The following is a 15,805-nucleotide window of genomic DNA, read 5'->3' as shown; positions in this document are numbered from 1 at the left end:
TCTGTGGCCTTCCTTATCATCTATACTGTTCTCCATGAGCAGTGTTCATCTTTGGTGATTTCTAAGTTATTTCACTTCCCAATCATCACTGACTTCTTCCCTGAACTCTAGGCCTATATTTGCAACTCTCTACTATATATTTCTACATGTCAGCCCTACTAGTACTCCAGAGTAACCTATCTAAAACTAAATATGCCACTTCCTACTACAAAGTTTGCCCTAGCTCCCTAGATTGGTAAACAGTATCTACATTCTCAGGATCTGAGTTCAATCTCCAGTACTGCCAAAAATAAATATATGAATTTTGAGGAGTGCTTAGATATATACATATCTCACCACTAGATATATATGTATACATTTAGATCATATGGTCCTTAATTTTTTAATGGAACATCCATACAATTTTCCATTATGACTGTACCAATTTATATTCTCTCACTAGTGTGTAAGGGTTTTTCACCACATCCACTAATTACAACGAAAAAAATTTTAATAGCACTGGGAACTGAACTTAAGGGTGCTTTACCACTGAACTACATCCCCAGCACTTTTTTTCCGGAAGCAGAGTCTAAGTTGCAGAGGTTGGCCATAAACTTGCAATCCTCAGGTATGCACCAATGCACCCAGTGCCTGGTCTTGACAACTATCATTCTAACTGGAGTGAGGTGTTATTTCACTGTGGTTTTGATTTATATTTCCCTAATTAGCAGTTGTGTACATTTTTTCATATACCTGTTGGCCATTTGTATATATTCTTTTGAGGAATGTCTACTCAGGTGTTCTGCTCATTTTTTAACTGTTTTCTTGCTATTGAGTTCCTTATATATTGTGGATATTAACTCTTTTATCAAATGTCTGGTTTCAGATCTTTTCTCCCACTCTGTAGGTGTTTCTTCACTGTTGTTTCCTTCCCTTGTGCATTAGCCTTTTAGTTTTATGTTATCTCGTTGGTCTATTTTTGCTATTGTTGCCTATGCTAGTTATTTGAGGTCACATAAAAAAAAAATCAATGACCAGAACAATGTGGAGATGTCCCCATTTTCCTTCTAGTTTCACAGTTTGGGTCCTTACATTTAGGTCCTTGACAGTTTCTGTTTGTATTTATTTCTTTTGGCAACACTGGAGATTGAACTTAGGGCCTAGTGCACATGCTAGGTAAGTGGTCCATTACTGAGCTCCATCCCCATTCCTTTTATTTGGAGGCAGGGTCTTGCTAAGTTGCCCAGGCTGGCCTCAAACTTGGGATCCTGCAACAGCCTCCCAAGTAGCTTGAATTATAGGCCTATGCCACCATGCCAAGCCCTTCACCAACTTTGACTTGACTTTTGTACATGGTAAAAGGGTCTAATTTCATTCTCTGCTTGTGGATATTCAGTTTTCCAACATCATTTGCCTCACTATGTACTCTTGGCATCTTTGTTGAAAATCATTTGTGTTGTACATATGTGGACTTATTTCCAGATGTTCTATTCTGCTCCATTGGTCTATATGCTAGTTTTTAAGCCAATATCATATTGTTTTGATTGCTATAGGTTTTGGTATCAAGTAGCATGATACTTCAGCGTTATTCTTTTTGCTCAGGGTTGCTTTGGCTATGCAGGGGTTTTTCTTATTCTACACAAATCTAAAGTGTTTTGTATTTCTCTAATGAATGTGAGAGGTATTTTGATTAGAATTTCGATTAACCCATAGATTCCTTTTGGTACAGACATTCAAACAATAGTAATTCTTCCAATTCATGAACATGGAATATATTTCCATTTATATCATCTTTCATCAATGTTTCATGATTTTTAGTGCTAAGATCTTTTACTTCCTTGGCTAAATTTATTTGTAAATTAATGTTTTCTGTAGCTATTGTAAATGAAATTGTTTTCTTCACTTGTTTTTCAGATAATCAGTTGTTAGTTCACAGAAACCCCACTGATCTTTATAAGTTGTTTTGTGCCTGCAACTTTACTGAATTCTTGTATATATTCTAACAGTTTGGTAGAGTTCTAGGGTTTTTTAATATAATATCACTAGCAAACTAGGACAGTTGAACTTCCTTTCAAATTGGATTCCTTTTCTTTTTTTCTCTCGCCTAATGCTCTGGGTACGGACTTCAGTAACTCCAGTACTATGTCAAACTGAAGTGGTAAACATGACAACCACAAGAATGGGAAGTTATACTCCATGTATGTATATGTCAAAATACACTCTCAAGTCATGTACACCTAAAAAGAACAAATAAAAACAATTCATGGAACTTAGATTTAAAAAGTTAAATTTTCCTATCATCTAATGAATATGAAGAGACAAAATGTGGGCACAATAATGGTATCCAAAGATGCCTATATTTTGCTACCTGTAACCTGTGAATATGTTAGGACACATGGGAAAGAATTAAAATTGAAATTAGAATGAAGGTTAGTAATCTCACTATAAATGTGTGGGATTATCTTGGATAATCTGAATGTGTCCAACGTAATCTAAATTTCCTTAAATGAAGAGGGAAGCAGAAGAGGCAGTCAGAGAGATTTGAAGATGCTAGCCTTTTGATTTAAAGATGGAAGAAGGAGAGTTGGGGTTGTGGCTCAGTGGAGCACTTGCCTAGTGCGTGTGAGGCACTGGGTTTGATTCTCAGCACCACAAATAAATAAATAGAAATAAAGGTCCGTCAACAACTAAAAAAAAAAATTTTTTTTTTAAATATGGAAGAAGGAGCCATGAGTCCAGAAATGCAGCAGACTCTAGAAGCTAGAAAAGGTGAGGAAATGGATTCTCTCCTACAGCCTCCAGTAGAAGCCTGCCAACAACTTAATTTTAGCTCAGTGAAGCCAACTTCAAACTTCTGGCTTCCAGAAGTAAAGGTTAATAAAGTGTGTTATTTTAAGTCATGAAGCTTGTTTATAACATAAATAGAAAAATGTTAATACATTATGCGGCTACATAAGAGTATAGCTGAGACTGAGTAATTTATAAAGAAATTTATTCCTTAAAAAAAAAAAAAAAAAGTCAGGCATGGTGGTGTATACCTGTAATCCCAGCAGTTTGGGAGGCAATTGAGAGTTCTAAACCAGTCTCAGCAACTCAGTGAGACCTTATCTCTAGTAAAATATTTTTAAAAGGACTGGGGATGTGGCTCGTGGTTGAGCACCCAGTACAGTACAAAAAAAAAAAAAAAAAAAAAAAAAAGTGGTAAACATGGGTATCCTTGTCTTGTTCCAGATGTTAGAGGAAAAGCTTTCAACTTTTCCCCATTCAACATATTTGCTGTGGCTTAAAAACACCTTCATTGCATAGAAGTTTTATTCCTTCTATACCTAATTTCTTGAGTTTTGGTCATCAAGTGATATTGAATTTCGTCAAATCAATTTTATCTGCATCTACTGAAATGATTATATGTTGGTGTGATCACTTCTATGGATTGTCTCACGTTAAAACATCATTCAATCCTAGGATGAATCTCACTTTGTCATGATGAATAATCTTTTTAATTTATTGAATATTCTGTTGAAGATTTTTGCCTCTATGTTCATCAGGGGTACTGGCCTGTTTTTTTTCTTTCTTGTATTCTTGCCTGATTTAGGTAATGGTAATGTTGGCACTCCATTTTTCATAATGTCTGAGAAGAAATGGTATCAATTCTTCTTTATATTTGGTAAAAATTCAGCAGTGAAGCCATCAGGTCCTGGGCTTTTCCTTTGGGAGACTTTTTATTACCAACTTAATCTTCTTACTTGTTATTGGACTGTTTAGATTTCTTTTCTTTCTTTCTTTTTTTTTTTTTTTTTTTTTGCGGGGTGGTGGGGAGTACCAGGGATTGAACCTAGGGGTACTCAACCATTAAGTCACATCCCCAGCCCTTTATTTTATTTAGAGACAGGGTCTCACTGAGTTGCTTAGCATCTCACTTCTGCTGAGGTTGACTTTGAACTTGAAATTCTCCTGCCTTAGCCTCCTGAGCCGCTGGGATTACAGGCATGTGCCACCACGCTCAGCTAGATGTCTTTTCATCATGATTCAATCTTGGTAGGTTTTGCATGTATCCAGGAAATTATCCATTTCATCTTTCAAAAATTCTACACAAGCTGGGCACATGGTACACCCCTGTAATACCAGCAAAGTGGGAGACTGAAGCAGGAGGATGGCAAGCTTGAGGCCAGCCTAGGAAACTTAGCAAGAACCCATCTCAAAATTAAAAAAAAAAAAAAAAAAAATTTAAAGAGGGTTAGATATGTAGTTCAGTGCTAAGTAACCCTGGATGCAATCCCAAACAGTTAAAAAAAAAAAATTCTACACAATACTCAAGACTATTCATACGATGTCTCTGCTATGTTATCAAAATACTGTGACTGGAGCCAAGGGGCAGTGATGCACACCTGAGATCCCAGCTACTCAGTAGGCTGAGGCAGGTTTTCAGGTTCAAAGCCAGTCTAGGCAACTTAGAAAGACTCTATCTCAAAAGGGTGTAGTTCAACCCCTGGATTCAAGTACCCAGTACTGCAAAGAAAGACTGAGTATATTTACACTTACATAAAGAGAAAGAAAGAGAAGTGAATGGGAAAGAACTACCACATAATTGTAACTGAATGCTTTTGTTTGACTTTCATTCAACAAGTATTTACTGTTTATATTTATTCTATGACGAGCATTACGCTGGAGATATCACTAGCAGGCTGTCTCTCCCTCTGGAGATAGCACACATTCTCCCTTAAATGTGTATTCCTTACTTACCCCAAAGGTGTCTCTTTTGAGATTGTCTCATTTCTCCTTGACTAGATTATCCACTTTCCTAAATAAATCACTGTCTATGCTTTTGGAAAGAGAGAGACACAGAAAGACAGATACCACTATTAGTCAAATTGTTCTTTGTGGTATTCAGCACTAGACTTTCAAGCCTCATAAGGAAAGAACCATTTCATTTTGCGATAATATCTCCGGTGCAAAACCCATTATCAATAAGCATACGCAATAAATTATCTTTTTAAAATGAAAGTACTGGGACTATAGGTATAGCGCAGTGATTGAATGCATGCTTTGCATGTGCAAGGCCTGGGGTCTGATCTCCAACACCAAAATAAAAATAAATAGATGTATTAAAAAACAACGATTATCAAACAGTCTTAAGTGTTCTGACTAATCAGTCTTTAGCAATTCATGATTCTTTCCAGGCTATATCATAATGAGGGTTCTAAAGAAAGCTACATAAAAAGAAGCAGTAACCAGCAGAGAGGTGATAGCTCCTTGCTACTCCTAAATTCCAGTATTGGCTCTGCTACAATGTAAATCACTTCTATTTTAGTCCTTAGTTTCCTAATCTGTAAAATGAGAGAAAGATAGCTGAGTGTCTAGGATTCCGTTCAGTTTAATGACCCCACTACTTTCTGTAAAGAAATCTACAACATCAGTACCACCAAAAGTCTTTAACAACTGGAATGCATCTGAAAGAGAACCAAAAGAACATTAAGTAGATTCAAACCATACAACAGGAGAAATAAGTTAGAAAAAAAGCATTATCATCGAATTTATTCAGGACTAGGAGCTGGGGTTGTAGCTCAGTGGTAGAACACTTGCCTAGCAGATGTGAGACACTGGTTAGCTCGTCAGCACCACATGAAAATAAATAAATAAGTAAAATAAAGGTATTGTATCCATCTAAAACTAAAAAAAAAAAAAAAAAAAAAAAAAAAAACAGTAAGGACTAACATGTAGAAAAAGCTTTGAATTTCCTCTAGGTGGTTCTAGGGAACAGAATGTAAAACAACAGGTAGAAGTTATAGTGGGACAAGTTTCAATTTAATTAAAGGTAAAATAAAACATCAGACCCAGTTAAACTAGGAGGTAGTAAGCTCCTCTCCAGAAAGAACAGAACTCAGGCTACCACTTGAAAGAGATTCATGTGTCTAATGAGAAAACTAACTGAAGAGATCTTCCTTCAACAGGGCAAGAGAGAAGAGGAAGGAAAGAAGTAGTACTGGGGACTGAAATGGAGCAAATGCAAATGATCTTCCATGTGTGTATAATTACATCAAAATGAACTCCACTTACATAAAACTATAATGCAGTAATAAAAATCATTTTTTTTTAAAAAAAGACACCTTTCTTCCTAGCTCTTCCTTTTCTTCCTCAAAACCAACAGCAATGACAATTTCTGTTTTCTCACTGGGCACCTTCTCAGTTCATATTAGTGTTCTAAGGCCTATTCCTTCATTATAGCACATAAAACTCTTAAAAACAAAACTAGATAACTTTTACCCCAACAGTACTGGGGATGACCCAGGGACCTTACCCATTACCACCACTGAGTTACATCATCTTTTTTTTTTTTTTTAATTTTGCTAGAGTCCTGCTAAGTTGCCAAGGCTGGCCTGGGAACTTGTGCTCCTCCTGCCTCAGCATCCCAAGTCACTGGAATTACAGGCATGTACCACACTGGGCTTATGTATCATTAATTTCTATTCCCCAAACACACATTACCCAGCACAATTGTACCACACAAAAATAAACAATAAATGTCTAGTAGATACTGTTATAAAAATTAAACTCATTATTGTTATAATGACTATACAAGAGTATATCAAATTTCACTCAATAAACCAGGCACGGGGTTGGGGTTGTAGTTCAGTGGTAGAACACTTGCTTAGCATGTGTGAGGCACTGGGTTCGATCCTCTGCACCACATAAAAATAAAGTTACTGTGTCCATTTACAACTAGAAAAATTTTGAAAAAAATAAATAAAGCATGCACAGTCAGGCATGGTAACACATGTCTGTAATCCTGGCAATTTGGGAAGCTGAGGCAGGAGGCCAGCCTTGGCAACTTAGTGAAATGCTGTCTCAAAATAAAAAGAGAAAAAGAACTGGACATGTAGCTCAGTGGTAAACAACCCTGGTTCAATCCCCAGTACCACAAAAAATAAAAAATGTTGGGGAGTAATATTGGCCCAATTATATTGTTATATTGTGCGCATGTACAAATACAAAACAAAATTCATCATGTACAACTATAATGCACTAATTAAATATGTGGGGAAAAAACAAATACATGTGTATGTGCAGATTCTTATGACAAAAGCAATGCATAGGTGGGGTTGCAAATTAGTGCAGCCACTCTGGAAAGCAGTGTGGAGATTGCTCAGAAAACTTGGAATGGAAACACCATTTGACCCAGATATCCCACTCCTTGGCCTATAACCAAAGGACTTAAAATCAGCATACTACAGAGATACAGCCACTTCAATGTTCATAGCTGCTCAATTCACAATAGCCAGATTGTTGAACCAACCTAGATGTCCTTCAATTGATGAATGGATAAAGAAACTGTGGTATATATATACACAATGGAATATTACTTAGCTATAAAGAATAATAAAATTATGGCATTTGCAGGCAAATGGATGAAATTGAAGAATATCATGCTAAGTGAGATAAGCCAATCTCAAAAAACCAAAGGAGGAATGATCTCGCTGATAAGTGGATGATGACACATAATAGGGGGTGGGAGGGGAAGGGAAAAATAACAGAATGAATCAAACACCATAACCCTATGTAGATGTATGATTACACAAATGGTATGCCTTTACTTCATGTACAAACAGAAACGTGTATCCCATTTGTTTACAATAAAAATAAAAATTTAAAAAGCAATGCATATATTTACACACATAAATTTTAATATATTAAATATTATATTTAATATATTAAATATACCTAGAATCCCACTCCCAAAGGCACACACCCTTTATAAAGTTTGTATTTCTATGCTTTCACTATTTTCTTCTATGTTCTTTTAATAGTCATTCAATTTCCATTAAGTGATACCATGTATCAGGTACCATTCTAGATACCACTTAAAAAAAAAAAAAAAAGCTAGAAAACTGATTTAAAAAATAGATAAGCCAGACTCAATAGCAATTCCAGCTACACAGAATAGTAATTCCAGCTACACAGAAGGGTATGGCAGGAGGACTGCAAGTTCAAAGACAGCATGGTCAATTTAGCAAGACTGTCTCAAAATAAAAATAAAGTTTGGAGATATAGCTCAGTGGTAGAGCACACACAGGTTCAATCCCCAGTGACCAAATACAAGGATTATTTGAATAGTGTTAAGACAACTGGCTGTCCATTTGGGGGGTAAAATAAGCTTATATTCCTATGTCATAGCAAAAATAAATTCCAGATGTAGGCAACTTCCCTCAGCAAGGTAGGAAGCTGTTTCCAAGCAAGTTCTGCTGTAGTAGCCCCTCAGTGAACTCTGTCCTGTAGAAAGCCACAGATGCATCCTCTTCTCCCTAGTCAGGATCTCGGTTCTGAAAATTGCCTCTTAACAAATGCCCTCCTTCCTTGTTCTCTCTCAGTCCTGGAAGCAGTGGCTACTTCTATTATTACTGCGATCTTTAAGATTTTTACTCTTATTAGGTAATCTGTTGATGATTCTTGATATTAAACTTCCACTGTTTAAAAATAAATTCCAGATGAATTAAAAACCAGACAAAAGACAACTATAAAGGTGTTGAAAAAGAGATTGGGGGGATGGCAAGCAAGACAGATGAGGAGGTCTTCCTCACAAAACAAGAAACTCAGACACCACAAATGAAAACAAAGATCAGATCTACATAAAAATTGCTTTCCGCAAAATAAGAGAGAGAACTGACAAACTGGGAGATCAAAATTTCTAAAACATACAGAAAAGTTAATATAATTTACAAAGACCTCCTCAAATTAATGTGAAAAAAACAACCAATTGGGGGGGTGGCATTGGGCATGGTGGTGCATACCTTTAATCCCAGTGGCTCGTAGTAAACTGAGGTTAGAGTATGGTGAATTCAAAGCCAGCCTCAGCAATTTAGCCAGGCAATAAGCAACTTAGAGTAAGACACTGTCTCAAAATAAAAAATAAAATGTGTTTGGGATATGGCTCAGTGGTTAAGCACCCCTGGGTTCTTAAAGAAGAAGAAAAAAAGGGCAATAGATATAAACTACCAATTCATAAAAGAAATAAAGGTGGCCAAAAAGCCAAAATATGCTATAATTAACAAAAATATACTCAGCCAAGCCAGGTTGCACACTCCTAATAAGTCCAGATACTTGGGGGCTGAGATAGGGGGATCCCAAATTCCAGGCCAGCCTTCACAACTTAGTGAGACCCTGTCTCAAAATAAAAATTTTTTTAAATGGGGTGGGGAACCATATTATCAATATAATTACTAATGATCAGCAAAGTACAAATTAAAAGTTAACATGTCATTTACCTACTTAAAACCTACTTAGTGAATGGCTTCCTCTACAGCTCTAAGGATAAAAGGTCACATACGCTAGCCCATGCCCATTTTACACCCTCTCTCCCCATCTAGTCCAGGCACACAAACCTTTCTTCAGTTCCATTACTCAATCTGCTTCCTCCAAGAAAAAGGACTCCCATTCATCCATTAGATCTCAGATCCAGGAACACTTCCTCAGAAACCTTTCCCAACCTCCCCTAAATGAATCAAATATCTCAATTACAGGCATCATAGCACTATGTACATCTCACAGTTGTTCAGACTGAAAACCTGTAGAATTCCTTGACTCCTCTTTCTATTCCGCCCCATATCCAATGTATCCAAAAACTCTATTGGCCATACTTTCAAAATGTAACTTCCGTCCATACATCCTATCCAGGGCCTATCATCTTTTTCCTACATCCATGCCTCCTTTGTCTCCCTATTACCTTACTGCCAATCCAGTAACTACAGTATTTTTTTTCAAAATTTAAGTCTGATCACATCACTCCTCCATTCAAAACTTTTTCAATGGTTCCCCATAGTGAAAAGTCAATACTTAATATTGCTTCTAGAGCCCTACATCTCACTGCCTCTCTGATCTCATATCCTACTATTCTCCCCCTCCTTATCATCATTCTGGTCACAGACTTCCAACATGGCAGACAGGCTCCTCCAAGGTTATTTGGAGAAAAAAAAAAAAAAAAAAAATCCCTCTGTAACACTCTTTGTCCAGATATCCCGGGTCTATCTCCTTCAAGTGTTTGCACAAGTGTCATCTTCTCAATAAGGTTATCATCATCACTTTACTTACAGCAGCCCCACCCCTTCCCTTTACTCTGTTCTTTTTTTGTTTCCATGCACTTTTCACTTAACAATCCATATCTTCCATGTTCGTTGTTCAATATCTTCTTGTCCCACACTAGGGCAGTGTTATCTGTGTTGCTCATTGAGGTATTCCAAATACCTAGAATTGTGCCTGGAAAGTAGTACACATTCATATTGACTGAATAAATAAATGATTTTATACCTGTCTATGGGATTCATTTGATTAATGACTAAATGATTCAGTACCCAGGAACACGGACTAGGTCTGTTTTTGTTCATCCTTGTATCTCCTAGAAACTAGCAGAGGGTTTGGCATAATCTAGGTACCCAACTATTTGTTAAATGAAGAATACTACTTTTTTTTTTTTTTTTTTTTTTTTCAGGATGTGATCACACACACCTATAATTCCAGTGACTTGAGATTGTGGCAGAAGTATTACAAGTTCAAGGCCAGCCTAAGCAACTTAGTGAGACCCTGTCTCTAAATAAAATACAAAAAGAAAAAAAAAAAAAATGCTGGGGATATGGCTCAGTGGCTAAGTGCCCTCTGGATTCAATCTTTGGTAACCCCCCCCCCCCACAAAAAAAAAATTTTTTATTAAAGGCTGGTAGAAGACTCAAATTTAAAACAACTGACATCATCCATAGCTTGTAAGACTATAGGGAAAATCCATCATCTCATACACTGTTGGAGGGTATGTAAATTGATACCTTTGTGAAAGTAAGCAAGAAATAGCTATTAAATTTAAATTACCCAGAACTCATCCTCTTTAATCCAACAGTCTTATAGGAGTAAAAGGAAGTATATTTGAAAAATATGTACCAGGACATCCATTGCAACACTGCTTATAAAAATGAAAAAAAATGTTTTAAATCTACTGGTCCATCAAAAGTGGAAAAGGTAAATGAATCAAGCATGGCACATACCTATAATCCCAGCTATTTGGGAGATACCGGAGGGGGATCACAAGATCAAGGCCTGCCTGAGCGAGTTAATGAGACAGTGTTTCAAAATAAAAAATAAAGGGCTGGGTTGGGTATGGTGGCACATACCTGTAATCCCAGTAACTGGGTAGGCTGAGGCAAGAGGATCACAAGGCCAGTAACTTAGTGAGGCTCTATCTTGAAACAAAACAAAAAGGACTGGGGATGTGGTTCAGAGGTTAAGCACCCTTGGGTTCAATCTCCAGTACAAAAAATAATAAAGGCCTGGGGATGTAGCTCAGTGGTAAAGTACCCCTGAGTTCCATCCCTCCTCAAGGTGGTGGGGGCTGTTAACAAGGATGAGGCAGACTTATAATACTGACATGAAAGTGGTCCATATGGTCAAGCAACTCAGTCGGAGGGTGCTGGCATCAAATAGTCTGTTTGTATTCTGGGTCCCCTATTTACTAGCTGCATGTTTCTTTAACTTCTCTGTGCTTCAATTTCCTCATCACTAAAATAGGAGCAGTAATATTATAATAGTATTCACTTCACTGATGTGAAGATTTCCTAGGATATTACTTACAATGCTTGCATAACATTCCATGGTCATTACATGGTCCATGCACAGCTATGTAATAATGACAGCTAACATTTGTTAAGTGAAATAGGCAAGTTGTAAAACTATGTATGTAAGGCATGTCTATAGTGGTTACCTCTGGAAAATGAAGGAAGACATACTTCTACTTTTTAATATATACATTCTTTTCTGATACATAAAAGCATAAAAGTTACATATATGAAAAGCATACCAAGTCACATTTTGATACTTGTATATGATGTGAAATGTTTAAATCATTTTAAACATATCTTTCACTGTCATTTATGGTGAAAACATTCAAAATCCTTTCTATATACACATACTTTTTTTTTTTTTTCCAACATCCCAGTTCTTCCTTTTTTTGAACTGGGAGTTGAATCCAGGGATGCTTTACCAGTGAGACACATCTCCAGCTTTTTTATTTTGAGACAGGGTCTCACTAAGTTATCCAGTCTGGCCTTGAACTTGATATCCTTCTACCTCAGACTCTGGAATAGCTGGGTTACAGGCCTATGCCACCACACCTGGGGGGTTTGCTCTCCCCTGGTACCTTTTTCTCCCTAAGTTCCTTCCTCTGCCTCCTATATATACATATATGTATTTTTTTTAATGGAGGGATTATAGAAAATAGTAAACTTAAAGTAATGAAGTAAAGTCAGAATAAATGCTTCTAAAACACAATTTAAGTCAAATTAAATTAGATTATGAAGATTTCTACAATATCTTTGGGTTCGCAAGGGAAAACAAATCAACTGAAATCTGGCTATTACAATTACCACTAATCTAAATGAGTAAACTAAGATACACAATCAAAAAAAGGTAAACTTTTTCAAAAATTTATAAAGGAATTAAAGAGAAATTTTAAATGACATTTCATACAGTCAATTTACACACACATCTACTCTTTTCTAAATCTTTTTTTAATTTTTTTTTTAGTTGCTGATGGATCTTTATATATTTATATGTGGTGATGAGAATTGAACTCAGAGCCTTACATGTGCTAGGCAATCACTTTACCAGTGAGCTACAGCCCCAGTCTAAATCTACTCTTTTCTTAACCTACTATATCCCCATGAAAAGAAATTCAAGGTATATTAAAAAGGAAAACAGTCATAAGAGACAATCGCTTCTGAAATGGGATAAAAGCAAGATAAAGTCAAAGACTAAGCAGTTTTACTGCCAGTTATGCAAAAGAATTTTGCAACAATTTTTTTAAATCAGCACAGCTGGGAAATTCAAGTGTGCTTAAAAATTAAGAGTGACCAATGAGTTCAACTGCAGAGAAAAATTAAACCCCAGGATGAACTGGTAAGCAATAACACAAAGCACTCAAACACAGGAAATTTTCTTTTGTGAACAGTAGCTGTAGCTACCCATTTACTACATTAATTTATAATAAAAACTGCAATCTATGCAAGCTAAAAATCTCATCCAATAGTCATAAGATTTGAAAAATAGGAAATAAACCTGTACTAAGAATAGCAAGAATTCAAGATTTCCCAAAGCTAATGTTTTCCTAGCCTCTTTTAACTGCTTAGTCACTTCTCCCTATTTACAAGGAAGACCATTTCACATCTTGAAAGAGGCAGGGAATTTAGATTGCAGACTGTCATGTCACCTGAGCTGCCCAAGCGGTTTGTTTCCACACAACTCAAAAGAGAAGGCAGAAGCCGTAAGGCATACCTACCACCCCAGATCAGAGACAGAAGCCACTGGGCTTTCTCTGTATTGTCTCAATCTGCAGTATCAAAGAGGGTTTGGAAAGTGCAAAGTTTTCTTCCCTGACATCAAATGCAAAAAGCGACGATCAAATTGTCACTTGAAAACATCCCAGTTTCCTCTGTTAGGTCACCAGATGTGCCTCCCTTCCCTTCTACTGGAATAGAACCAGCAAGGTGATTCTTATGTCCACTTTGAGTGCTGGACATCTTCCCTCAGGCAACTAACATAACCCACCATTTCAGGCTAACAGGCTTTGGAGTACACTTCCCAAAGAGCAGAGAAAATCTGATAACATTGTTTCCAGTTCCCCAAAGGCAAGAAAAAACAGTAAGGTTTTCATGAAAGGTTATTTCCAGAGACTACCCTGGGCAAAGCAAATTTTTAAGTAGCTTCTATGCCTAGCACCATATCTCAACATTCTACTCACACTTAGAGATGTTAGGCACAAAGGTCGATTATAGATCAACCTAGATAAAGGAGGATCGTGACAAAAACTAAGCATATTCTTTCCAAACTTAACTCCGAGTAGTATATTATGGAAAAATGTGGTCCATCTCTGAAACAGAGCTCAGTCCACTTTCCAGAGAGTCATAAAGGGCTCTGATAACCAACTTAGATTATTCAGGTTGAGGCTCTATTTCCTCCCAAGAACACAGATTCTATAAGAGACACAGCTGGGCCAAGGTTGTGGCTCAATGGTAGAGCACTTGCCTTGGAGTTGTGAGGCACTGGGTTCGATCCTCAGCATCACATAAAAATAAATAAAATAAAGATATTGTGTCCATCTATCTACAACTAAAAAATATATATATATATATATTTTTTTTTTTTTTTAAAGGAGACACAGCTAGGTGTGCACCTGTAATCCTGCTACTCAAGGGGTCTCCTAACCCAAGAGTTTGAGGTCAGCCTGGGTAACAGAGATCCAATCTCTTTGAAAATAATAACTGGGCTGGGGGCGTGGTTCAACGGTAGAGCAGCTGCCTAGCAAGCGTGAGGCTCTGGGTTCAATTCCCACCACCACAAAAATAAATAATAATAAACATTTTCTCGATTTTGGCATTCTCATTATTCCCAATACTCTCAATATTACAAAGCTATCGTCTTACATAAATAATGTTGCCTTCTTAGTAAATAAAACAGGCAGGAATTAACCTCTTCTGAGAATACTGAGACTCTAAGAGGCTAGTATGGTCAGTTTGTTAGTGAAGGATTCCATGCCCTAGCACTTAACCATTAAGAAACACTGTCACTGAAGGAATGCTACTAAATCCAGTTACTGATCCCAACTAGTTGTATGCCACAAAACTGGGTGCAAAGGGCGCTAGAGCGTGGACTTGGGAGATCCTGGCTGGGGTGAGAGGATACATCACCACTAACCAAGATTTTTTTTTTTTTTTTTTTTTTTTTCTTTAACCAATACAGCACATGTTCCCGATCTCCATCCTCCCCACGGAATCCACGTGCCGGTCCCACGGCAGCTTCCTCGCCACACTCCCTTGCTTCTCCCAGGTTCTGCAGCCTCCCTACGCCCTTCCCTCTACCCGCCTGCAGGCGATGCAGCCGGAACCTCTCGCCCCCTCCCCAGCGACGGCCGCCCAGGCCCCTGCGCCGCCCTCGCGCGCCGCCCGCGCCGGGTCCCGCGAGCTCCCGCCTCCGCCCGGCGGGGTCACCCCCGGGGCCTGCGCACGCCCTTCCCGCCGATAGCCCCAAGGTTCCCCCGCGACGCCGGCGCCGGGCAGGCCGCGCCCGCCGCGCCTGCCATGGTGGGCGCCTCACCGTCAGGCTGGGGAGCCGGGCCCGGCTGCGCCATGGCCAGGGGCCGGCCTCGGGGAGCGGGGATGGGCGGGAAAGCGGCGTCCCGGGCTCCCGCGGGCTCAGCTGGCGGAGGAGGCGTCGACCGAGCCGCCGCCACCGCTGCCCAGGGAGGAACCGCTAAGGCTGGAGCCGCCGGCGCCGCCACAGCCGCGGGCAGAGACGGACCCGAGCGCCGACCTCCGCCTCCTCATCCTGACAGCGGGAAATAAGCAGTGCGCAGGCGCGGGGGGATGGGGCGGCACGTGACGTTGACCTGAGGGGAGGGGCGGGGCTTCTCCAGGATTGGGGTAGCGCGGGGAGGGTAGGCTTTAGAGTGGAGGGGAGGGGTCGGTAGACCCAGCTACGGAGGGAGGTTTAATACCAAGGAAGAAGTGAATCTGCAACTTCGGCGGGAAAGGCTCGACCTCTGGGAGGGTCGGCTCTCAGCACAGAGACAAAAAAAAAAAAAAAAAAAAGAAAGAAAAGGATTAGAGAAGAGACCGAATGGTGGAGTACAAATCATTCTTCCTAGCTGTGTGACCTTGGGAGAGTCACTTAATCTCTTGGAACATTCATGCGAGTAATGGCTAAGAAAAGTTTAAATGAAGTAAAAGAAAAATTAGGAAGAACTGTTTCCGACAGAACTGTGGCTGGTCTTGTTTTGCAGAGGCTGGTTTACTTTGCATTA

At 38.7% G+C, this 15,805-nt stretch overlaps 1 protein-coding gene across 1 annotated transcript in view; it reads right to left on the bottom strand.

The window, feature by feature from the left end:
* Nucleotides 1–15,334, bottom strand: part of RABEP1 (rabaptin, RAB GTPase binding effector protein 1) — a 138,655-nt gene extending 123,321 nt beyond the window's left edge. Inside the window, exon 1 of the mRNA XM_079132431.1 lies at nucleotides 15,100–15,334. Coding sequence (XP_078988557.1) covers nucleotides 15,100–15,133 — 34 coding nt within the window. The 5' untranslated portion in view covers nucleotides 15,134–15,334. The remainder of the gene's footprint in view (nucleotides 1–15,099) is intronic.
* Nucleotides 15,335–15,805: the final 471 nt, after the last annotated feature.

This window comes from Sciurus vulgaris (genome assembly GCF_902686455.1).
Source record: "Sciurus vulgaris genome assembly, chromosome: 3".
NCBI classification, from domain to species: domain Eukaryota; kingdom Metazoa; phylum Chordata; class Mammalia; order Rodentia; family Sciuridae; genus Sciurus; species Sciurus vulgaris.
This window is presented reverse-complemented; position numbering and strand designations above follow the sequence as displayed.